At 40.4% G+C, this 25,046-nt stretch overlaps 1 protein-coding gene across 3 annotated transcripts in view; it reads right to left on the bottom strand.

Moving 5' to 3' along the window:
* Positions 1 to 24,848, bottom strand: part of NOX1 (NADPH oxidase 1) — a 27,247-nt gene extending 2,399 nt beyond the window's left edge. The window contains exons 1-12 of one of the 3 annotated variants that reach the window (XM_009197932.4): positions 22,667 to 24,848; positions 18,990 to 19,085; positions 13,698 to 13,808; positions 13,369 to 13,453; positions 12,882 to 13,033; positions 12,605 to 12,786; positions 12,384 to 12,516; positions 5,628 to 5,720; positions 4,587 to 4,822; positions 4,208 to 4,370; positions 3,769 to 3,864; positions 3,044 to 3,168 (exon numbers count right to left, since the gene is read on the bottom strand). In XM_009197932.4, coding sequence (XP_009196196.1) covers positions 3,044 to 3,168; positions 3,769 to 3,864; positions 4,208 to 4,370; positions 4,587 to 4,822; positions 5,628 to 5,720; positions 12,384 to 12,516; positions 12,605 to 12,786; positions 12,882 to 13,033; positions 13,369 to 13,453; positions 13,698 to 13,808; positions 18,990 to 19,085; positions 22,667 to 22,711 — 1,517 coding nt within the window. In that variant the 5' untranslated portion in view covers positions 22,712 to 24,848. Of the gene's footprint in view, positions 1 to 3,043; positions 3,169 to 3,717; positions 3,865 to 4,207; positions 4,371 to 4,586; positions 4,823 to 5,627; positions 5,721 to 12,383; positions 12,517 to 12,604; positions 12,787 to 12,881; positions 13,034 to 13,368; positions 13,454 to 13,697; positions 13,809 to 18,989; positions 19,086 to 22,666 lie in introns of all 3 variants that reach the window. The other 2 variants (XM_003917980.5, XM_009197933.4) reach the window with 2 other exon arrangements.
* Positions 24,849 to 25,046: the final 198 nt, after the last annotated feature.

Below are 25,046 nucleotides of genomic sequence, written 5' to 3'. Positions count from 1 at the left end.
TGTTAGCCAGGATGGTCTTGATCTCCTGACCTCGTGATCCACCCGCCTTGGCCTCCCAAAGTGCTGGGATTACAGGCATGAACCACCGTGCCTGGCCTATTTTACTTTTTTGACAGAGTCTCTCTGTCACCCAGGCTGGAGTGCAATGTCACAATCTCGGCTCACTGCAACCTCCGCCTCCTGGGTTCAAGCGATTCTCCTGTAACTGGAATTACAGGCATGCGGCACCACGCCTGGCTAATTTTTTATCTCGGTTTACTGCAAGCTACGCCTCCCAGGTTCATGCCATTCTCCCGCCTCAGCCTCCTGAGTAGCTGGGACTACAGGTGCCTGCCACCTTGCCCTGCTAATTTTTTTGTATTTTTAATAGAGATGGGGTTTCACCGTGTTAGCCAGGATGGTCTTGATCTCCTGACCTCGTGATCCACCCGCCTTGGCCTCCCAAAGTGCTGGGATTACAGGCATGAGCCACCGTGCTCGGCCTAATTTTTTGTATTTTTAGTAGAGACGGGGTTTCACTATGTTGGCCAGGCTGGTCTCGAACTCCTGACCTCGTGATCCACCCGCCTTGGCCTCCCAAAGTGCTGGGATTACAGGAGTGAGCCACCGTGCCCGGCCGGAAACTGTGTTTAACACTTTGAGGAACAGTCAAAGAGTTTTCCCCAAGTGTGGTACCATTTCACATTCCCACAAGCAATGTAGTAGGATTGCAACTTCTCCACTTCCTTGCTAACACTATTGTCCATCTTTTATTATGGCCCTCTTAGTCCTCTCCCCTCTTTCATGTATTTATTTTATTCTATGTAATGGTCCCTGTTCTGTCTATAAATATGCTTAAGCTAAATAAACATTTCCTGACCCTGCTACTCTTCCAACACTATTGACCACGCTTCTCTAATATTTGCTCCCTTGGGTTCTGTGACACCGCTTCTCTGTGTACTCCTATTTCTTCCTTGGTTTATCTTTTTCCCTTCCCATATAACCTAGGCAGCATTCCTTGGTACTCTGTCCCTCGTTAGTCTCTCTCTCTCCCTCTCTCTCTTTCTCTCTCTCCTGACAACCTCATACTCTCTCAAAACTTCAGTTACATTCAACAGGATAATTAGCATCTCTTATGCTTATATGCTGCTTTACAGTTTACAAAGCATTTTTTTCATATATTGTCTCACTTAATTGTCACAACAACCCTGCAAGTGAGTAGAGCAGGCATTCACTAATATGACCCTTGTCTTACAGATGAGGAATCAAGATCAGAGGGTTCAGAAGTTCAAGGTCTCATAACTAGACAGTGTCAGAACCGGAATGAAGGCCGGGCACGGTGGCTCACTCCTGTAATCCCAGCACTTTGGGAGGCCAAGGTGGGTGAATCACCTGAGGTCAGGAGTTCGAGACCAGCCTGGCCAACATGGCGAAACCCTGTGTCTACTAAAAATACAAAAAAATTAACTGGGTGTGGTGGCAGGCACCCGCCTGTAATCCCAGCTACTTGGGAGGCCAAGGCAGGAGAACAGCTTGAACCCAGGAGGCAGAGGTTGCAGTAAGCCAAGATCGCACCATTGCACTCCAGCCTGGGTGACAAAGCAAGACTGTGTCTCAAAAAAAAAAAAAAAAAAAGAGAACCAGCATGAGGACCCAGGATCATCTGAATCCAAGTCACTAAGTGCTCTAGCCACTGCCTTCCTGAAGCCTTTCTTAATCACCTCATGCCATGTGGCCATAGACTTTTCTTTCCTCTAGCGTCCATGCACCTGTTTCACGGAGTGCATTATTCTGCTTTGAGGTGATTGTGTGCATCTCTTATTCAAATGTATTCTCCTTGAGGGCAAGAACCATATCCTATTTCTCTTTCAACCTCCAAAGCTTCTAGAATGGTGAAAGCTGAGCTTATAAAAAGTAACCAAGGCTGGGCTCGGTGGATCATGCCTGTAATCTCAGCACTTTTGGAGGCCGAGGCAGGTGGATCACCTGAGGTCAGGAGTTCGAGACCAGCCTGACCAACATGGTGAAACCCCATCTCAACTAAAAATACAAAAAAATTAGCTGGGCATGGTGGTGGGCACCTGTAATCCCAGCTACTCAGGAGGCTGAGGCAGGAGAATCGCTTGAACCTGGGAGGCGGAGATTGCAGTGAGCAGAGATCATGCCACTGCACTCCAGTCTGGGCGACAAAGCGAAACTCCAACCCAAAAAAAAAAAAAAGGTAATCAAGAATATTTGTAGCATTGAATTGATCATCACCTGCCTTGTTCAGGGAATCTCAGCTTCATCTCCTTCCCATTGGCATGGCTGATTTCATAGCACCAGGGTTTTTTGTGCTCTAACATGTCTCAAAACCCTCCAGAAAGATTGAGCTCAGGTGGCCAGTAAACTAGATAATACCTTTGTTACTTTAAGTAGAGATTATTGAGTCCCCTCCCCCAAAAAATGCATTTGAATTGCTCCAGTTCTCTAGTTTGTTTGGTAGGATAGATCAGAACTGATTCCACTTGCCTCACTGTTTGAATGGAGTTTGCTAGGGCAAAAAAACCTCTTTTCATCAATTTCAAGATCATGACCCTATTTTTCTAAAACCCCAGATGAAATTTCCTCAATCTTCACCAAGAATCTAAGAATGGCACAAAAGGTTTCTGCCCCAGAGATCTTTTCTTAAGAGTGTTCAACATGCTGTAATACCTTTCCTAAATCCTAACTCCGCAAACTCATCTTTTTTTTTTTTCTTTTGAGACGGAGTTTCTCTCTTGTTGCCCAGGCTGAAGTGCAATGGCGCAGTCTCAGCTCACTGCAACCTCTGCCTCCCAGGTTCAAGTGATTCTCCTTGCCTCAGTCTCCCAAGTAGCTGGGGTTACAGGCATGCGCCACCTCACCCAGCTAATTTTTGTATTTTTAGTAGAGACGGGGTTTTGCCAAGTTGGCCAGATTGGTCTCGAACTCCTGACCTCAGGTGATCCACCTGCCTCGGCTTCTCAAAGTGCTGAGATTCCAGGCAGTAAGTCACCGCACATGGCCCCCGCAAACTCATCTTACTGGAGGAAAATATACTTACTTAGGGTGGGAGGTAGCTATTGTAGAAAACTCATTGTCCCACATTGGTCTCCCAAAGGAGGTTTTCTGTTTCAGACCTGTCAGGATGTCAGTGGCCTTGTCAAAGTTTAATGCTGCATGACCAACCTGGATTCAGAGGAATAAAAAGTTAGAAAAACCAAGTCCTAGGCTGGGCGTCGTGGCTCACGCCTGTAATCCCAGTACTTTGGGAGGCCAAGGTGGGTGGATCACCTGAGGTCAGGAGTTCAAGACTCGCCTGACCAACATGGTGAAACCCCATCTCTACTAAAAATACAAAATTAGCTGGGCGTGGTGGTGCATGCCTGTAATCCCAGTTACTCGGGAAGCTAAGGCAGGAGAATTGCTTAAACCCAGGAGGCAGAGATTGCGGTGAGCTGACATTGTGCCATTGCACTCCAGCCTGGGTGACAAGAGCAAAACTCCGTCTCAAAAAAAAAAAAAAAAAAAAGAAAGAAAGAAAGAAAAGAAAAGAAAAGAAAGAAAAATCAAGTCCTGATAGCTGCCTCTTCCTTCTTTCCACCACTTTTAAACTTGTGTGTGAGTGTGAGGGCAGGTAGTAAATCATAAGAAATAACTTCTAATCCATATGCACTATCCTTTGTCTGACATTCGTCTTATGTTTACTAGGTGAATTAGTGTGTTATTTGGACTCACAATGTTGCTGTCCCATCCAGTGAGAAAGAGACGGTAGTTTAGAAAACCCACTTTGCCTAATTCCTCCATCTCCTGTTCCAGGGAAGTCAACAGGTCGTTGAACCAGGAAAAGGCACCTGTCTCCCTGCAGATCCAGTAGAAATAGATCTGAAATCAGCAAAAGAGAACATAGCCTTATTAGGTGACCTTAAACGTCACATTTACAGAGCTGCAAACTTTAGGCAGCAGGAATGTTCAGAGTTCTGACAATTTTCCTTAGGAAAGAGCCTTCCAACATCTTTGGTCAGGGTTATCGTAAACTCCAAATAGAAAAGAAGACGCTGTTCTTATGATAAATCTGTTGAAGTGGATGTCCTGGCCAAGAGAAGTGGTCACTTATTCTCATAACCCCAGGGATAGCTTGCTCTTATCAATTGTAAAGAACTTAACCCAAGAATGCAATAGACTTGTCAGACCCAGGTCAGATGAAAAGTGATATACGGGATTATACCTTTTTTGTTTTGAGGTTGTGGTCTGCACACCGGAATTTGTACCAGATGGATTTCAAGATAGAAGCAAAGGGGGTGACCCCAATTCCTGCTCCAACCAGCACAGCCACTTCATACTGGAAAACATCCTCACTGGCTGTGCCAAAGGGACCATCCACTTCAATCCTGACAGAAGACAGAAGATAACGGGCAACTGAAGACTCCCCTCCACCTCTAACCTCAAACATCCTCCCAGAAATATAATTGTTCCCATGGTTGACTTCTGCGTATTAATTTTAATCCTATTCTATTGTACCAAACTTAAGGTTCAAGGAAGAATTGCTTTCTCTTTTCTGCCAGTCTGCATTCTGGTCTGGGACTCTTCTGGTCTCAAGGACCTACCTGGGAATTGGTGAATACTGTTGTTCAAAAGCCCTTATGAGATTTTCTGTCCAGTCCCCTGCTGCTCGGATATGAATGGAGAAGAAATCTTCCTCTGGAGCAGAGGTCAAAGTAAAAGGATGCCATTCCAGGGGAGAGATTGAGGGGCAATTAACAAAGATATACTGCCCCACTTCCATGCTGAAGCCACGCTTGTTCATCTGCAATTCCAAAACTTTGGATGGGTGCATAACAACCTAGTGAATGAAGCACATAGACCAAAGAAGGCAAACTCTAATGGCAACAAGGACAGGCAGATAAAGCGAATGAGTGAAGCTAGAGGGCTGGTGACAGTGGTGAACTACAAACACAAATCCTCTCTAAAGAGGGCAGCAGCTACTTAGCTCCAGACAGTGGTTGCAATATGGAACCATGACAATGTTATCAGGTTTTCTGATTCTTCAAGAGAAGCAAGAAATAGCTTTGAAAAAAAATCAAACAAAAGCTTCCATCCAGATTTTTAAATGCTAGCAACCAATTCAACTTTATAAACAAACATTGTGTGCACCAAACAATCATCCTGATGATTTCGGCGAAGCCCCTCTTTCCCAGTTCTGTCCAGCACTCTATGCCAAACCCAAGTTTTTTTTGTTTTTGTTTTTTGAGACAGAGCCTTTCTCTGTCACCCAGGCTGGAGTGCAATGGCGTGACTTCGACTCGACTCACTGCAACTGCCGCCTCCCGGGTTCAAGCGATTCTCCCACCTCAGCCTCCCAAGTAGCCAGAATTACAAGTGGGCACCACCACGCCCAGCAAATTTTTTTTTTTTTTTATTAAATTTTTAGTAGAGACGGGGTTTCGCCATGTTGGCCAGGCTGGTTTCGAACTCCTGACCTCAACAGATCTGCCCTCCTCGGCCTCCCAAAGTGCTGGGATTACCACCCACGGTGCCCGGCCTCCAAGTTCCTCTTTATTCCCTTCAGGGTGACAACATAAAAATTTAGTTCTATAGTCTGATAGAAGAGAACTCATCACAGCAAGAGGAAAGTGCATATTCTTTACCTTGGTAATCACAACTTTCTGCTGGGAGCGATAAAACCGGAGGATCCTTTCACAGATATAAAGAATGACCGGTGCAAGGATCCACTTCCAAGACTGCACAGAGACAGGGTTAAGAATGAGATTACACATTAATTTCTTGTTTAGGACTTATTTGTGTAGCAGTTCATCCTTCATTCTTTACTGAGTTCTCCAATGTGTATCATTTTTAAGGTACTAATTTCACCAAATCTGGAAGACGGAAATAGAAAAAATAAAAGACAACGGTGTCGTTTGCTAATCTGTTATTCATAAAACAGACCAATTCCTGGAAATTTACAAGTCTGACCAAGAAGCAAGAGAAAAGCACAGAAATGGGACACATGGTAAACATCCTTATTCTTAGATTACATGTAAAATTTAATTTTAAGGCCTGGCACAGTGGCTCATCCTGGCACTTTAGGAGGCTGAGGTGGGCAGACTGCCTGATCTCAGGAGTTGGAGACCCAGCCTGAGCAACATAGCGAAACCCTGTCTCTACTAAAAATACAAAAAATTAGCTGGGCGTGGTGATGCATGCTTGTAATTCCAGCTACATGGGATGCTGAGGCATAAGAATCTCTTGAACCCAGGAGGCAGCAGAGGTTGCAGTGAGCTGAGATCACGCCACTGCACTCCAGCCTGGGCAACAGAGCAAGACACTGTCTCCAAAAATAAAAAAATAAAATACAATAAGATTTAATTTTAAGAATCTAAGATTATCTTCGAGGACAGCTTGTACAATGTAAAAAACCAACAGAGAAAGTAGATGTGAAATAGAAGCAGATGATTAAAAACAAAATAAACACAAGAAAGGGAAAGTATGTGGCTGATGTTATTGGCTCATAAAACTCAGTACTTATCCATCACCTCCTTTCTCAAGTGCTTAAACATTTAACGTAGTAACTTTTTTTTTTTTTCACCTTGTCTACATTTTTTTTAAAGTCAGTTTTTTGGCCAGGCGTGGTGGTTCACACCTGTAATCCCAGTACTTTGGGAAGCTGAGGCGAGTGGATCACTTGAGGTCAGGAGTTCAAGACAAGCCTGGCCAACACGGTGAAACCCCATCTCTACTAAAAATACAAAAATTAGCTGAGTGTGGTGGTGGGCGCCTGTAGTCCCAGCCATTCGGGAGACTGAGGAAGGAGAATCACTTGAATCCAGGAGGTTGCAGTGAGCCCAGGTCGAGCCACTGCATTCCAGCCTGGGCGAGAGAGCGAGACTCCATCTCAAAATAAAATAAATAAATAAATAAATAAATAAATAAATAAACAAATAAATAAATAAAGCAGCCTTTCTATCCCTGAGATCTTTGCAAAGCAGCAGTTTGTTTCTACCTGTACAGGAACTACTAAAAATGTACTTCCTAGCAATACTAAATTATGTCCTTTCTTGCACAGTTGCTCAAGTGTTATACATTGGGACTGTGTGAAGTGAGGTTTCTTAAGCTGGTGCAAGTAAATAACTTCCTTGAGTATCTCTAGGGAAGGAAGAGGCAGAGATGGGATAAGTCAAACAGAGTGAACATTATGCAATTCAGTGCCATTTCTTATTTGAAAAAGTTCCCTAGCTGAATTTGAGGAAAAATATATTTAAGAAATGGGTAATAACAATGTGAAAAAAATATTGGCCTCAGAAATAGAGTAATAAATATTAAAACAAGATACCGTTTTAGTCTCTCAAATTGAAAAACAACTTTAAGTAATAATGCCCAGCATTAACTGGGATTCAGGGAAATGGGAGTGTTCACGTGGGCATGCAAATTGAACATGCATTTCACATGGCTGAAAATGCAAATTGGCAACATCTTCCCAGAGAGCAATTGAGCAGCACATCTCAATAGCCTCAAAAGTGTTCTTTCTCTTTTACCCTGGAACTTCACTTCCAGGAAATGGAGATAAATAATTAAGGTGTGAAAAAGTATTATACATGAGTAAAGTAATGGCCACAATGTTTACTTTAAAAATGATTAAAATGGTATATATACTATACACATATTTCTTCAAAAAAGTACTTTAAGACCACATGGGAAGTTTTTTTCTAATACTGAAATGGGGGAACATGTTTCTAAATAAAATAAACCATCCCGAAGCCATAAAAGAAGAGCGTGAAATGGTGTGTCGTTGTGGTTTGGATTTGCATTTCTCTAATGATTGGTGACGTGGAGCATTTTTTCATATGCTTGTTGGCTGCATGTGTGTCTTCTTTGAAAAGTGTTTCTTTATGTCCTTTGCCCACTTTTTTTTTTTTTTTTTGAGACTTTGTCCACTTTGTTATGGGATAATTTATTCTTTGTTGTTATTGTTGTTAATTTGTTTAGGTTCCTTATAGATGCTAGATATTAGACCTTTGTCAGATGTGTAGTTCGCAAATATTTTCTCACATTCTCTAGGTTGTTTGTTTACTCTCTTGATAGTTGCTTTTGCTGTGCAGAAGCTCTTTAGTTTAATTAGATCCCATTTGTCAATTTTCATTTTTGTTGCATTTGCTTTTGGTATCTTCATCATGAAATCTTTGCTGGGGCCTATGTCCTGAATGGTATTAGGTTGTCTTCCAGGGTGGTTGTCTTCCAGGGTTTTTATAGTTGGGGGTTTTACATTTAAGTCTTTAATCCATTTTGAGTTGGTTTTTGTATACGGTGTAAAGAAGGAGTCCAGTTTCAATCTTCTTCATATGGCTAACCAGTTATCCCAGCACTACCTATTGAACAGGGAGTCCTTTCCCTGTTGCTTATTTTTGTTGAGTTTGTTAAAGATCAGATGGTCATGGGTATGCAACATTATTTCTGTTCCATTGGTCTGTGTGTCTATTTTTATACCAGTACCATGCTGTTTCGGTTACTGTAGCCTTGTAGTATAGTTTGAAGTTGGGTAACATGATGCCTCCAGCTTTGTTCTTTTTGCTTAGGATTGCCTTGGCTATTTGGGCTCTTTTTTGGTTCCATATGAATTTTGAAATAGTTTTTTTCTAATTCTGTGAAGAATGTCATTGGTAGTTTGGTAGGAATAGTGTTGAATCTGTAAATTGATTTGGGCAGTAGGGCCATTTTAATGATATTGATTTTTCCTATCCATTAGTATGGAATGTTTTTCCATTTGTTTGTGTCATCTCTAATTTCTTTGAGCAGTGTTTTGTAACTCTCATTGGAGAGATCTTTCACCTCCCTGGTTGGCTGTATCCCTAGGTATTTTATTCTTTTTGTGGCTATTGTGAATGGGATTGCATTCTTGATTTGACTCTCAGCTTGGGTGTCAGGGTATAGCAATGCCATTCATTTTTGTATATTGCTTTTGTATCCTGAAACTTTGCTGAAGATGTTTATCAGATCTAGGAGCTTTTGGACATAGACTATGGGGTTTTCTAGGTATAGAATCATATTGTCTGGAAACAGGGATAGTTTGACTTTTTGTCTTCCTATTTGAATGCCTTTTATTTCTTTCTCCTGCCTGATTGCTCTGGCCAGGACTTCCAGCACTATGTTAAATAGGAGTGGTAAGAGAGTGCATCCTTGTCTTGTTCCAGCTTTCAATGGGAATGCCTCCAGCTTTTGCCCATTCAGTATGATGTTGGCTGTGGGTTTGTCATAAACGGCTCTTATTATTTTGAAATATGTTCCTGCAATGCCTAGTTTGCTGAGAGTTTTTCATATGAAGGAGTGTTGAATTTTGTTGAAAGCCTTTTGTGTATCTACTGAGATGATCATATGGTTTTTGTCTTTAGTTCTCTTTATGTGATGAATCACATTTATTGGTTTGCATATGTTGAACCAAACTTGCATCCCAGGGATAAAGCCTACTTGATCGTGGTGGATTAGCTTTTTGATGTGCTGCTGGATTCAGTTTGCCAGTATTTTGTTGAGGATTTTTTCATCGATGATCATCAAGGATATTGACCTGAAGTTTTCTTTTTTCACTGTATCTCTGCCACATTTTGGTATCGGGATGATGCTGGCCTCACAGAGTGAGTTAGGAAGGATACCCTCTTCAATTTTTTTGCAATAGTTTCAGTAGGAATGGTACCAGATCTTATTTATACATCTGGAAGAATTTGGCTGTGAATCTGTCTGGTCCTGGGCTTTTTTTGGTTGTAGGTTTTTTATTACTGATTCAGTTTTGGAACTCAATATTGGTCTGCTCAGGGATTAAATTTCTTCATGGTCTGGTCTTGGGAGGTTGTATTATGTGTCCAGGAATTTATCCATTTCTTCTAGGTTTTTAAACCATGTCTTCTAGGTGTTTTTTTTTTTTTTTTTTTTTTTTTAGTTTATATGCATAGAGATGTTCATAGTAGTCTCTGAGAGTTTTTTTTGTTTTTTTTTAAATTTCTGTGGGGTCAGTCGTAATGTCCTCTTTGTCATTTCTGATTGTGGTTTTTGGATCTTCTCTCTTTTTTCTTTATTAGTGTAGCTAGTGGTCCATTCTTTATTTGTGTAGCTAGCACTCAATCTATCTTATTACAAAATTAGTTTCTAAATAGGTAATACATGTGTATGGTACAAAATCTGAAAGTACAACAGGATATACAATAAAAAGCAAATCCTCCTTCCCCTCCAGATCCCCAGAGGTAATGTTATTATTTTGTGAATTCTTCTGGAGAACAGGCATTTAAATGATCTTTTCAATGCAAATGATAGGAGACTATATACACTGCCCTGCCTTTTACATTTAACATCTTAGAGACTGGTCCCTATTAGTGTCTATGGTGCTCTCTCTTTCGTTTTACTGGTTGCAGACTATTCCACTGCATGAAAGTTCTAAAATGTAACTAGTTCCCCATCGAGGGACACTTGTTTCCAATCTTCTTTTCTATTTAACAATGCTGTAATGAATAACTTAATGCATGTAATTTAACACATATTTAAGTATATTGGTGGAATAAATTGGAAGTCGAGTTTTAAAGCTTAATTGCTACTGCCAAATCACTCTCTACAAGCAGTTGTATAGGTTTACACTCTCACCAGCAATGCATAAAAGCATTTCTCCATACTCTTGCCAACACCATACATTAGCAGGTTTTTTATCTTTGCTAATCTATCAGGTTAACAGATTCTTGTGGTTTTATTTGGCATTTTTTCAATTATGAATAACATTAAGCATCATTTCATATATTTAAGATAAAGATATATCTCCATTTCTGAGATCATTCTGTTCTTATCTTCTTTATCTCTTTTTATCATGTTATTAGGCTTTTTCTTATTGATTTCTAGGAGTTATTGATATATTAGAAAATTAGTCCATGGCCTGTGAGTTGTAAATACTTTTCCTACTTGGTAATTTTTTGTCTATCTTTATTTACAATGGGAATTTTTGTTTGTTTGTTTGTTTGTTTGTTTTGACACAGGATCTCACTGTCACCCAGGCTGGAGTGCAGTGGCATGATTACAGCTCACTGCAGCCTCAACCTCCCAGGCTCAAGTAATCCTTTCACCTCACCCTCCACGCCACCATGCCCAATTAATTTTTGCATTTTTTTGTAGAGATGGGGTTTAGCCATGTTGCCCAGCTGGTCTCAAACTCCTGGGCTCAAGCAATCCACCCACCTCAGCCTCCCAAATTGCTGGGATTACAGGTGTGAGCCACTGTGCCTGGCCCGATGGGGATTTCTTTTGCCATGCAAAAATATTTCTTCTTTTATGGCTTCAGGATGGTTTATTTTATTTAGAAACATGTTCCCCCATTTCAATATTAGAAAAAACTTCCCACGTGGTCTTAAAGTACTTTTATGGGGTTTTTTACATGTAAATTTTTGCTTCATGTATCCTCGATTCATATTTTAGTGCAAGGTGTGAAATGAAAATATACCTTTTTTCCCAGGTGATGATCTTCTTGTACTAAAAATTATTAATTTATCCTTTTCCTGCTGAATTAAAATGCCAACTTTATAAGGCTTTTTGTTTTATATATTTTTCGTGTTCCAGATGAGAACTAAGCTATTGCTCTTAATCCTGAATCTGATTTAAAGACCTTAATCATTCTCAGAGTACTTTGAGGCACCACAAATCAACTTTCCCCTTCCATTTACTCCTCAATATAACCTATTTTTTGAGAAAGCAAAGGTAAATCATAATATCTGCAAGAATTACCCTGGGGCACACCTTGAGTTCCCTAGAACACAGTTTCATGATCGCCCAGTATCTAACAAAAATTTCCAAGCATAGTCTTAGAACACCAAAGAAAGCCCACTTCAAGAATGCTTTATATCCCCCCAGAATTTGACTGGAATATCACAGCTGAGCTTTGGGGCAGTATAGTGGTCAAGAGTTCAAACCTTTGGAATCCAAAAGGCCTGGGCTTGTATTCAAGCTCCACTACTTACTTACTGTAAGAGCTTGTCAGTTTACTTAATCTCTTGGATTCCTGTCCTTTTGTTTCAAAATTTAGACAAAAAAGAAGTACATATCTCATAGGTTATTGCTATATATAAATGAAATAATCCATATTATGCAGCAAGGCTGGCAGATGATAAACACAATTAATAATGTGGGCTATCATTATTACCTTTGCAGAGGGTCTCACAACATGCAAGAACTATTAGTTTTTTCTCTTCAAGATCCCCTTGTAATTGCCTGTTGCCAGTGATATTGGAAGTTTCTTAAAGGTAGGAACCCCATGGATATCCTTCATAAGACCCAGCACAGGACTGAGCTAATAATAATGATGATAATAACAATAAGAGTAATAATAAGAATAATAACAGTAACAGCTCCTAACAAGAGTCTGTCCTTGCCCATAGGGCTCTTACCTCAGGGGGCTGCCCTTCAAACTCAGGGCGCCTACAGCGGCAATCATGATCATCCCACATCTCAAAATACTCTGCACACTTGTGAGGATGACCCTCATTTATGCTCTCCTCTGTTTGACCCCGGACAATTCCACTGAAATAGACAAAGAAGGATGGTTTGGGACAAAGAATTATGCAAGGTCAGGGGCTGGGCCATGAGAATGAGGGTTTGAGGATCTTACCCAATGCCGTGAATCCCTAAGCCAAGGATATAGAAGATAAAAAGGTGGTGAGTATACCAGAAGACCTCAAAATAACTCCTCCGGATGAACTCAGTAGCTGAAGTTACCATGAGAATCAAGGCTATTGTCATGATCACTCCAGTGAGACCAGCAATGCTGGTGAATGTCACATACTCCACTGTCTGTGAAAGGAGAAATATCAGCCTGACACAATGTCCACCTGTGCACTTCCTGCTCATGACCTGATCTCAGATGCTTTGCTAGAAAGTCAGCTCACCATGTTTCGGAACTGGATGGGATTTAGCCAAGAACCCCCCTTTGTCTCATCATGAGATAGGCTGGAGAGAATGGAGACAAGTGAGCCATCTGTGGCCTGTCGGCTTCTGCTATAGCGGTCAAAGTTAAACAGGTGTGCAATGATGTGAATAGCTAAATGGAAAGATGAAAAGAAATATTAAGAGGCATCTCAGCAACATCACGGCGGGTGTGCTCCATGAGACTAGAAGAATCCTACATTATAGTGCTTAGCAGAATGCTGAGTGCATAGAAGGTGCCCAATAAACCCTTGATTGCAGAGATCTTTTTTATACTTACTCTGTTCCCAAAGGAATAGAACTTAAGCTTATGGAAATAGGCCAAGAACAGTGCCTGACAAATAGTGCCCAGTGCTCGATAAATATTTTTTGAATATGCATATGGATGGATGAATGAAGCAAGATTCTGAATGCCCTGGAGTCTGCAGATTCATGGATTGCCTGCATTACCTGTATGTAGGCAGATCATATAGGCCACCAGCTTGTGGAAGGTAAGGTTGTGATCCAATTGCTTTCTCAGTGTGCGACTGCAAAACTACAAATGTAAAGTGATTATGGTCAGATGTATCCAGCCAGCTTTATTAAATTCACTAACCCATAACCAATATGTCTTCTTGCACATAGCATGCCAATACTCACCCACCCTTACCCACCCCCTTAGCTACCAAAGGAGACTTCTGCCTTCCATTCCTAGGAGCATGGTGTTGGGCTGTCCTACTGAGGAGTCTGGGGTCTCCTTCTTTAATGTGAAAGTTGACTTAGGAGTGGCTGGGACTCACTGAGCAGGTGCCCCTCAGGAAGGACAGCAGACTGCGGCACACAGGAAGCAGGATCAGCATGCTGTTAAAATTCAAGCAGAGAGCAGACGCTCGGGCACAGGCCAATGTTGACTAGAGCAGAGGAGAAAAAGAGACCATTAGCTGCTTCATTTCACCATCTAGCATGTGAGCCACTGACCCAGCCCACTCGTCTGAGGCCTGCAAATGAACGGGGCTACAGCTGCCTCCCCTCTCTCTCAGTAGCTAACACCATCAGGCCAGGCTCTGTTTGCAGAATACATAAAATATACTGAATTTAATATTGAATTGAGATATTCTTATGACAGTAGTTTGGAAATGTTTGACTACATTTACTAACATGAAAGAAAATAGGATTTAATGATTACATGTTAGCAAAACATTCTATGGATGTAACATTTTACTTAATACTCTTAATTATAATTTTGTTATTTGCCACTTGTAAAAAAGTCCTAAGGATCATATATACACACACACACACACACACACACATATATATGTGTGACAAGGTCTGGCTCTATTGCCCAGGCTGGAGTGCAGTGGTGAGATCTCAGCTCACTGCATCCTCCGCCTCCTGGGATCAAGCCATCCTCCCACCTCAGCCTCCCGAGTACCTGGGACTACAGGTATGCACCACCGCACCCAGCTAATTTTTGTATTTTTGGTAGAGACGGGGTTTCGCCATGTTGCCCAGGCTGGTCTGGAACTCCTGAGCTCAAGAGATCTGCCTGCTTTGGCCTCCCAAAGTGCTGGGATTACAGACGTGAGCCACCATGCCTGGCCAAGGATCATATATACCTTTATTTGCATTTTAAATAAAGCTCATACTTAGAGGTATAATTACAGATGGTATTTTATTCTTTTCTGTATTTTCTAATATTGCAGTTATAAGCACATAATAGTTATATAATAAAAACCCCTAAAATTTTAAGCAATTCTATTAAAATGTCTTTTAAAATTGAACAAAGTTAGTCAAGACTAGCAAACCTCTTAGAGTAAAATTTTTAAACAGGTAGATATTTAAGAAGGGAGAACTTCAGAGGAGCAAAATTTTAAGCTGATTTTCTTGGGTGGCCAGGCAGCATAAATCAAGAACAACCTGATCCAGCAGTAGAAGCTGCTAGCAAAGGAGACAAGAAATCAATGCTTCAAAGAAGTATTTAGCCCAGAAAAACAGGCCTTACTAGGTATAAGCTGGACAGAATATGCTTAACTCCATGGCAGCTAAATCTGACTTCTCTCCTCAACTCTGTACAACTGGTCTCTGAGTCTACTTCATGAACTTGGGACTGCTATAGAGTGTGACAATGTTGTCATAGCAGAGGAGCTGACAGCAGCAGCCAGGCAATTTTTTTGCATTTCAGCTGACTGGCCAGCCTTATATTGTGTGCATGTCAAAGACTTTCTAAAAGGAAGGGTATGGGTTAAGGTTAACAATTTCTTGGCCTTTTTCTAATTATCTATGAAGCACAAAATTGATTTTTCCTTACATCGTAAACCCAGGAACATGTGATATCAGTTTAATACACCAGGACAAGACCTGTCTAGTATCCATAATGGCTAAGAATGTCAGGCAGTGTGGTGAACAAAAGCTGCCCTACTGTTTTCCATTTCTGGCTTTTCCACATGACCTGTGTTTTCTCCCTCTGCTGAGTCACGCTCCGACTGTTTTCGGTACAGACAGCCTGTTCCATTTCTGAGTAAATTTCCTCTGCTCATCTCAGAGATCCTGCATTTCCACATTGGTTCCCACTACTTGCTTATTTGAATCACAGAGATTTCTTAAAGCTAAAATTGGCAAGTGAATTGAAAATATAGGACTATAATTTCACAGTTCCATATTCTGTGGTGGCTATCTGTATAGGATGAATTCTTTTTAGAGAAAACATTTTTTCCTCATTGCAGCACATTTAAATATGCCAATGTATGTTCATTTCTCTAGATCCCCACTCACTGGTGTTATAATTGAACTCCTGCTGCCATTAATGCATCATTGACTATGGATTTAAACTTCTTCCTCTGCTGCTTATCTGCTCTACTTCATAGTGAATCAAACTGCTCTCTATATTTTCCCAAGGAGAGCATGAGTTGAAGAAATAACCTGTGAAATGTTTAAATAAATTATGGTATGCCAATGTAATTAATTGTTATTCTCTTAAAAGGCTGAGAGCTTTATGCAGTGATGCAGTGATGGTAAATATTTTAATGACTAGCTTTTTGGGGAGAGGGGGATTCCTGATTTCTAGCATTTGCCAATTTTGATGATGTAAATACTCCTACCATGGCGGATTTCAAGACACTAACTTGATGTCATTGAACACCACTGAATGTAGAGTTGGGAAGAGATGCACACAACTGGCATTGCAACCTGATATGAGCTGGTTTCAGCACACCACTGGTTAGGCACTCACATGGAAAGATATCTGAGGCTGGGTGCAGTGGCTTATGCCTGTAATTCTAGCACTTTGGGAGACCAAGGCTGGTGGATCACTTGAGGTCAGGAGTTTGAGACCAGCCTGGCCAACATGGTGAAACCCCATCTCTACTAAAAATACAAAAAATTAGCCAGGCATGGTGGCGCGTACATGTAATCCCAGCTACTCGGGAGGCTGAGGCAGGAAAATTGCTTGATCCCAGGAGGTGGCGTCACTGCACTCCAGGCTGGGCGAAAGAGTGAGACTTCGTCTCAAAAAAAAAAAAAAAAAAGATATATGTGAGATATATTAACATAAGCAATTTCCAGCCAATATCTACAAAGTGATCCCTTTTTCGGTTAAAACAAAAAAACTGTGTGTCCTATTGTATGTGTTTACCCAAACTCATAGAACCGTACACCAAAAAACAGCAAATTTGACTATATGAATATGAAAACGTGAATAAACAATAGTACCCACCTCAAAAACAAATCCTATGTGTCTGATACATTTGTGAGCTTATGTCAGTGCGTGTGCATGTCTGTCTGTGTGTGTGTTTGTGTGTGTGTATCTCCGGGGAGTGGGGTGGGAGGAAGATTTTCACATTTTACTTATACCCTTCTATTAGGTTGGTGCAAAAGTAATTGCTGTTTTTGCAAACAGTTTTAATAGCAAAAATCACAATAACTTTTGCACCAACCTAATATATGGTTTGATCTCATTGCAAGCAGCATTATTGATAATTAATTTTTTAAAATAGGGCCTTAAAAATGAAATGTCCTACGGAGTAGAATAATGGACATTGGAGACTACAAAAGGTGGGAGGGTGGGAGGGGAGTGAGGGTTGAAAAATGACCCACTGGGTACAATGTTCACTATTCAGGTGATAGGTAACTAAAAATCCAGACTTCATCACTATGCAATATATGCATGTAAGAAACCTGCACTTGTGGCTGGGCAAGGTGGCTCACACCTGTAATACCCGGCCTTTGGGATGCCAAGGTGGGAATTTTACTTGAGCCCAGGAGTTTTGAGACTAGCCTGAGCAACACAGGGAGACCCCATGTCTACAAAAAAAATTTTTTTAAATTAGCCAGGCTTGGTGGTGCACATCTGTGGTCCCAGGAGGCTGAGGTGGGAAGATAGCTGAAGCCTGGGAGAGCCGAGGCTGCAGTGAGCCATGATCATGCCACTGCATGCCAGCCTGGGTAACAGAGAAAGACCCTGTCTCAAAATAAAGAGAATGAAAACAAAGAAGGAAAGAAGGAAGGAAGGAAGGAAGGAAGGAAGGAAGGAAGGAAGGAAGGAAGGAAGGAAGGAAGGAAGGAAGGAAAGAAGGAAGGAAGGGAGGGAAAGAAAGAAAGAAAGAAAGAAAGAAAGAAAGAAAGAAAGAAAGAAAGAAAGAAAGAAAGAAAGAAAGAGAAAGAAAGAAAGAAAGAGAAAGAAGGAAGGAAAGAAGGAAGGAAGAAAAGAAAGAAAGAAAGAGAGAGAGAAAGAAAAGGAAGGAAGAAGAAAGAAAGGAAGAAAGAGAAAAAAGAAAGAAGGAAAGAAAGAGACCTGCAGTTATACCCCCTACATATATAAACAATTTTTAAATAATTTTTAAAAAACAAAATGTCCATGGGACATCAGCATCATTTATTTTTCTGCTGCTGACATTTTGGTCATGCAGTAATCAAGCTGTTAATAACTAGTCACATTTATTGCATCATTCTCTTAGTAAAAAGCTATTTTTAAAGCAAATTAATACCTCCTTTGGAGTTATTTTCTAAAGAAGGATCAAGGATGAACATTTAAAATGGAAAACAGCAGGGTGAAATAAACCATGAACAGAACATTCAAATTAGTTGTGATCTCAACATGGATTCTTTGATTATGGAGAGAGAAAAAAGCATTTTTTAAAAGGACAAGCTGTCTTTAAACATGTACATTGGGAGGATACTGAAAGCTACTAAGAAAAAAAAAAGACACTGTCAAGATGAAAGTGATTTTAAAATCCTCTGTTATTGCATAATAGACTAGAGGTAGCAGTCAAATATGCTCTTCTAACCAGGCAGTGTCCGGGTTCATCAGCCTGTGAGAGAACCATCCTCAACTCCACGCTTCCTCCTGGTCACCTCCACACCCATGTGCCCTACCCACTCCCTCCCTCTTCTGTTTTTGATCTGCCGCTTCCCCAAGCTTCTCTGTTGTGTAACCTTGACCTGAGCCCTCCTTTCTGCTGGCCTTGAATTCTGTAGCACCCATGAGACTCCCCTAAGTATCCCTCTTATTTGATAGAGAGGTATGTTTCCATGACAGCAGTGTTTTCAAGTTGTGTTTGTTTTTTCTTTTTTACTTTCCTTTTTTTTAAAAAAAACCAAACACTTCCTTAAAATTGTAAGCAGGTGTTCATAGATAGATATAGGCTGCTTTGGTTGAAACAGGGGCAGGAGCAGGAGCACTGCCCAGTTAGCCTTCCCCTCATACCCTGTAGGAACACCCGAGTTTCTGGAAACCAGTTTGAAAACCACTGCCTAATAGTTTTCTTTATGGCATGTTTCCTTTATTGGGTCTGGGTAGTGTGCCCTAGATGGGGTTATCAGATTTATTAAATAAAAATACAGGATGTTAAGCTAAATTTTAACTTCAGATTTTTTAAAATAAATATTTTCATATACCTGTGTTCCATACAATATTTGGAGCATACTTATATCAAAAAATAATTTGTCATTTATCTGAAACTCAAAGTCAGTTGGGCATTCTGTACTTTTTCTGGCAACCCTAGCCGTAGAGGATATCAGGGCATTGGGTCACAAAGAAGCCAGAATCAGAGATAAGGAAAAAAATAGGATTCCTCCATCACAACCGTGATACTCACCCCAAGGATTTTTCTTGTGTAGTAGTATCTGTCGGCCGTCTCATATTTCAGGAAGGCATCCACAAACAGGAAAACATTCAGCCCCAACCAAACAGCCTAGAGGAAGAAAAAAAAAACATGCAAGGAATGAAGTGAAATTTGAGTATGGGAAGGAGTAAATAAAGGATAGGGATAGGAAGAGTGTCGCCATTTTGGCTATTTTGTGTTTACCTGTTTTCATCTTAAATGAGTACAATCCTGCCAGTATCTAACTGGCTTTCAGAGTGAGTCAGCACTTTGAGACATGCAGTAGACCAGAGCATGGTCAGCAAACTGAGGTCCATGGCCCATGACCTGTTTTGCCACAGCCTGCAAGCTCAGAATTTTTTTTATATTTTATATTTTCAAATTTGCTAATGGTTGAGAAAATCAAAAGAAGAATATTTTGGCCGGGCGCGGTGGCTCAAGCCTGTAATCCCAGCACTTTGGGAGGCCGAGGCGGGTGGATCACGAGGTCAGGAGATCGAGACCATCCTGGCTAACACCGTGAAACCCCGTCTCTACTAAAAATACAAAAAACTAGCCGGGCGCGGTGGCGGGCACCTGTAGTCCCAGCTACTCGGAGGCTGAGGCAGGAGAATGGCGTAAACCCGGGAGGCGGAGCTTGCAGTGAGCCGAGATCGCGCCACTGCACTCCAGCCCGGGTGACACAGCGAGACTCCGTCTCAAAAAAAAAAAAAAAAAGAAGAATATTTTGTGGCATGTGAAAGTTATATAAAATTCAGATTTCAGTGACCATAAATAAAGTGGTATTGAAACTTAGCCACTGCTACTCATTTCTGTATTGTTTATGGCTGTTTTTGTGATACAATGACGGAGTAGAGTAGTTGGGACAGAGACCATATGGCTTGCAAAGCCTAAAATATGTACTATCTAGCTTTTTACAGAAACATTTGCCAATTCTTGGACTACAGCATTCAAACTGTTGCACCTAAAAGATGGCAATAAGTGAATAAATGGATATCTGAAGAAACAAAGAACAAATTTAGCATCTATAACAATACCTATCTGAAAAGAACTAAACCATTCCAGATGGGCCTGCCTTTTTAATTACACCCTGACATACATTTTCCTGTTTTCAGATTGTGAGTCTTTTTTCAAATTAATCTATTTTTCCTTTGGACTCATTTGAGCTCTTAAGACTGCTTTTGCTTGTCCCAAGTTCTGTCTCTGCACTGGCTAAACGTGAAATTTGGAACTCACTGCCCATTGCCTTGAGGATCAACCAACTGGTCTCTAGCTCAAGTGTGAAGGTGATTTGACAGTCTGTAATTCAACAGGTCTCCAGGGCGCTAGTATATATCCCTTGACCCAGTGTGAGTCAGAACCATCTCAGCACAACAGGCAAAGGACCTTTAGCCTAGGACATGGCCTATTCAGAATCCCTAGATCTAGACCACTCACACACCTTTAGTACTATAATATAGTGATTTAAAGTGTGATATTGGAGTCAAGTTGTAGCATCACCAATTAATAGCTCTGTAATCTCAGACAGACATGTGATTTAACTTTTCTAAACCTCAATTTCTTCACCTGTAAAATGAGGATAATAACAGGACCTACTTTATAGTAGTGCTATGAGGCTAACGTCAGATAATGCGTGTAAAGTGATTAATGCAATGCTTGGGGCTTAGTAAGAGATCAATAAGTGCTAGCTACAGAGTTGTGTCACCACCGAACCTCCTTTACCAATCAATTTCTTCCTGCCTCCTTTGCTCAGATACCCTTTTCCAGAGCTGAGTGTCTTCCAGAGAAACGTCTTTGAAAGAAGAGAAAGTCAACAGTCACAGATACCTCCAGAATTTGGAAGACAGAGGAGAGAAGTTTATTTAGAGGGAGCAGAAATATTTCTGGATCACAAAGAGACACAGGGGCAAATAACTCTGTGTCAGCCCATCATCAATTGTAGGCAAGGCAAATGATGAAATACAGTGATAGCTAGGAGTAATGAATTCCATTCCCCATCTTAGCTGTCATTTCCTCCACTATGAACGACAAAGTAGGTAAAGTACAAGACCTGGGAGGAAGGAGGAATAAAACTATTTTTAAGTAATTTATTTTTTATTTAAAAATCAGTGCATAGGAGTATATATCAGAGATAATGAGAAGTCTAAGCTTGCCAGCTGGTTTGGTGGGGGATGGAAATTCAAAGCTAGAGAGTTAAATGTGAGTCACCATCATAGCTGGTAACCTCTCCCAGCAAAAAATAAGAGGGGAAAAATGCAGGTAAATGTGGATTTTAGAGCTAGAAACACCCTTATATTTCTATCTAATCTAGTCACTTTATTAATCCCCTGCTCCCCTCCCCTGCCCAGTCCCCCCCACATACACATACAGGACCTGAAGTCTAGAGAGGATAAATAATTTGATCAAGGTCACCCAGTTAGTAGCAGAATTCAAAGTACTTGCCAGGTTCTCTTTCTCCTAAACTAGTGTTTTTTCCATTATTGTGCAAAAGAACTCAATATAAGGCATTGAGCATTTAAAATATGTCATGGGATAACCTGACAAAATAAGCACTTTTGTTAAATGTAAAACAAACAACCCTCCAGGAAAACTCACATATTTTTCCCTGGAGCACCTGGTGGGGGAGCAAGGGGGTGGACAGGAGAAAAAAGAAGCATCACATCTTCTCTTTTCTCCTGTTTCGCCTGTGGGACCCAAAAGCAAAATAGGAGAAAAGAGAAAGAGTAATGAATGAAGATCTAGGAAAGTGAGAAAGGACACAGGGAGCCCCAGGCTCACTTGTGGCTCAGAAATGGAAGAATGAGAGTAGAGAGAGGTGTTTGAGTGTTAGGAGAAAGGGATTGTGCATACATAGGGTGGTAAAGGGGTTCTGGCCTGAACGTCACTGGGGAGCTGGGTTCGAGTGATGCCTCTTCAGTCAATTCATTGTGTGACATCTAGGTCTTATTTTCCTTTGTACAATCAATAAGTTGGTTTACATCTGCACTATGCAATGCCACAGCCACTACCCACATGGGGCTGCTGAGCACTTGAAATGTGGCTAGTCTTCGCTGAGATGTGCTGTGGTATACATATCAGATTTGAAAGACTCAGTAAAAATAAAAATATGTAAATTATCTTATTAATATTTTCAATATTGAATACATACTGAAAGGATCTGTTGATATGTTGGGTTAAATGAGTTATATTGTTAAATATTAACTTCACCTGTTTGTTTTTACATTTTCAGTGCAGGTATTAGAAAATTTAGGAAATACATTATGTGGTTTGCTATATTTCTAGTGGGTAGTGCTGGGCCAGATGATCTCTAAGATCACTTTCATCTCAAACATTCAGCGACTTTTTGAAATCTTGACGGGACCAGTATAGGAAAGATAGAGAGAAATCAACACTCATGGTAGTAGTTAGAAGTGAGATGGAAGAGAAAGGGAGACGACAGAAAATGAAAACAGATTGAAATTCCAAATACTTGTGATTTGACAACATGAACAATTGCATGCTATTTGCCTCTGTCCTCTCATCTGACCCAGAGTTGTATTTTTTAACTAACTGGTCCTGAGGAACCCAATAATTGGCATGGAATCTTTCCCTTTCAAATTATTTTACAAATATTAACAAACATGATTTCTCCTTAATTCTTCCTGATTAATAGGAAGTCAAACATCACTTACCAGAAACAAAACTGAAAACCAGTGGTTAACCACCCAGTTTCCCATTGTCAAGAGGTGGTTTGGAGCCCCTCTAGGCAGCAGGGAAGATTCAGCAATCCGGATTCTGGAGAGGTCCTTCAGGAATGGGACATTTATCCAGCTCAGGGTCTGTGAGCCTTCAAGATGTGAAAAACGCACACCTACCCCAAGAGTCCCCGGGAATGAATAAGTTTATTCTGCCTCCCTTCTCTGGACGAAACTGTGCTATCAGCTTAGATAGACCAGCCCTACCTATGAGAACCACAGGGGTTTTCCCTGTGGGGTTTTTACCCCTTCAGGAAATAGCAGTATTCTTGGATGAAATATTCTCTCTCATCACCTTATCAACATAACCTAATGTGAAGCATTGCCTTCCTAGATAAAAGATTTGCTAAAGTTTCTCATAAAAAAGATAATTAGTCTGGGTTCATAAACAGATTACTTCAGGAGAAGTAGGGAGGGAAGCGTGTGTGGTAAGGAAGCTGTTTCAAGGTGGACTTTTCAAAGTGTTGCCACGTCTGCCGGCTGCCATTTGGATTTCAGCCTGGCTGGCTCAGAAACTTTAGTATACCAGTTGCCCTGGAGGATGACCCATGCTTGACATATATGATGATGGCTTTGGGGAGAGCTTGACTGACTGGAAGGACAAGTGAAAAGAAGGGCCAAACAGAATAAGAGAAAATTTAACAAGTATAAATGTACTCTTTGGTTCAAAATAAACAAGGGCAGAGCACTCAAAAGAATGGAGATGATTGCCTTCGAGTATGATAGATTAACTAGAGTTGTATGTTCAGCTCTGGGCAGATTAACTAGAGTTGTATTTTCAGCTCTGGGCACTGATTTTTTTTCCTTTTCTAAAATGGTAAAATATACACAGAAGAGTGTATACAACATATATATGTAACTTAAAGAATAATTTTAAGGAACAAATATCTATCTGTTCACTACTCAGATTAAAGAAAATAGACTATTTTTCTCCAGTATCTTAAAGCTCTTTGTGTTTCTCTCCCCGATCACATCTATCTTCTTCCCCTCCTCTACCCCACCAGATGTAATTACTATCCTGAAATTTGGGATAATCATTCTGTTATTTTTCTTTATATTTTTACTAACTATAGTTGCATCCCTAAACAATATATTGTTTAGTTTTTCCTGTTTTTGAACTTTTTGTAAATGAAACCTGGCAGTGTGTATGTATGCTTCTGTGGTTTGCTTCTTTCAACATTGGGTTTTTGAGATTCATACATGTACATGTAATTACAGTTCATTTACACTGCTATCTAATATGCCATTGCATGAATGAATATACATTAATGTATTCATTCATCCCACTACTGATAGATATGATGACAGAACAATGTTGATCAAATGTCACACATATGCTACAGTTTCTCTAAGGTATATACCCAGGAGTGAAATTCCTGGGTCCTGAGGTTTGCACATATTCTACTTTGCTATGTAATTCTAAGCTCGTTCCAAAGTGACCACCTAAATATATACTGCAGAGAGTTATGAATGAGAGTTCTACTTCTACCACATGCTTACCAACCCTCAGTATTTTCCAGACTTTTTTGTTTTTATGATTCAAGTAAGTGTGGAATACTATTTTATTATGATTTTAATTTGCATTTCCCTGATTACTAATGAGTTTGAGCATCTTTTAATTCAACTGCTGGCCATTTGAGTTTTCTCTTTTTAAAAGAGCCTATTCTGAGCCTATTCTACCTTATAGCCTATCTTTCTATTGGTTTATTTTTCTTTTGCTTATAGATTCTTAGGGTTCTGTTTATAATCTTATACTAATCTTTTATTGGTTATGTTTATGGCTTATCTTTTCACTCTCTTAATAGTGTTTTCTGATAAATGAAAGTTCTTAATTTTAATGCACTCTGATTACCAGTCATTTCTTTTATGATTTATGCATTTTATGTCTTGCTTTAGAAATCCACCACTATCCAGATATCAAGACACTCTTTTATATTTTCTTCCAGAAATTTTATATTTTTGCATTTTACATTTATGTTTTGAATCCACCTGGAGCTGATTTTTACTTATGGTATCCAATTTACGACTTTTAAATATGGAAAACGAATTGCTCCAGCATCATTTTTGAAAAGTACTTTTTTTTTTTTTTTGAGACAGGGTCTTGCTCTGTCACCCAGGCTGGAGTACAGTTGTATGATCTCTGTTCACTGCAACCTTTGCCTCCTGGGTTCAAGTGATTCTCATGACTTAGCCACCCGAGTAGCTGGGATTACAGGCAAGCACCATCATGCCCAGCTAATTTTTGTATCTTTAGTGGAGACAGGTTTTTGCTATGTTGGCTAGGCTGGTCTTGACCTCCTGGCCTCATGTGATCCAC

Source organism: Papio anubis, chromosome X, assembly GCF_008728515.1.
Source record: "Papio anubis isolate 15944 chromosome X, Panubis1.0, whole genome shotgun sequence".
NCBI lineage: Eukaryota > Metazoa > Chordata > Mammalia > Primates > Cercopithecidae > Papio > Papio anubis.
The sequence above is the reverse complement of the archived record's forward strand: the minus strand, read 5'-3'. Positions and strand labels throughout refer to the sequence as shown.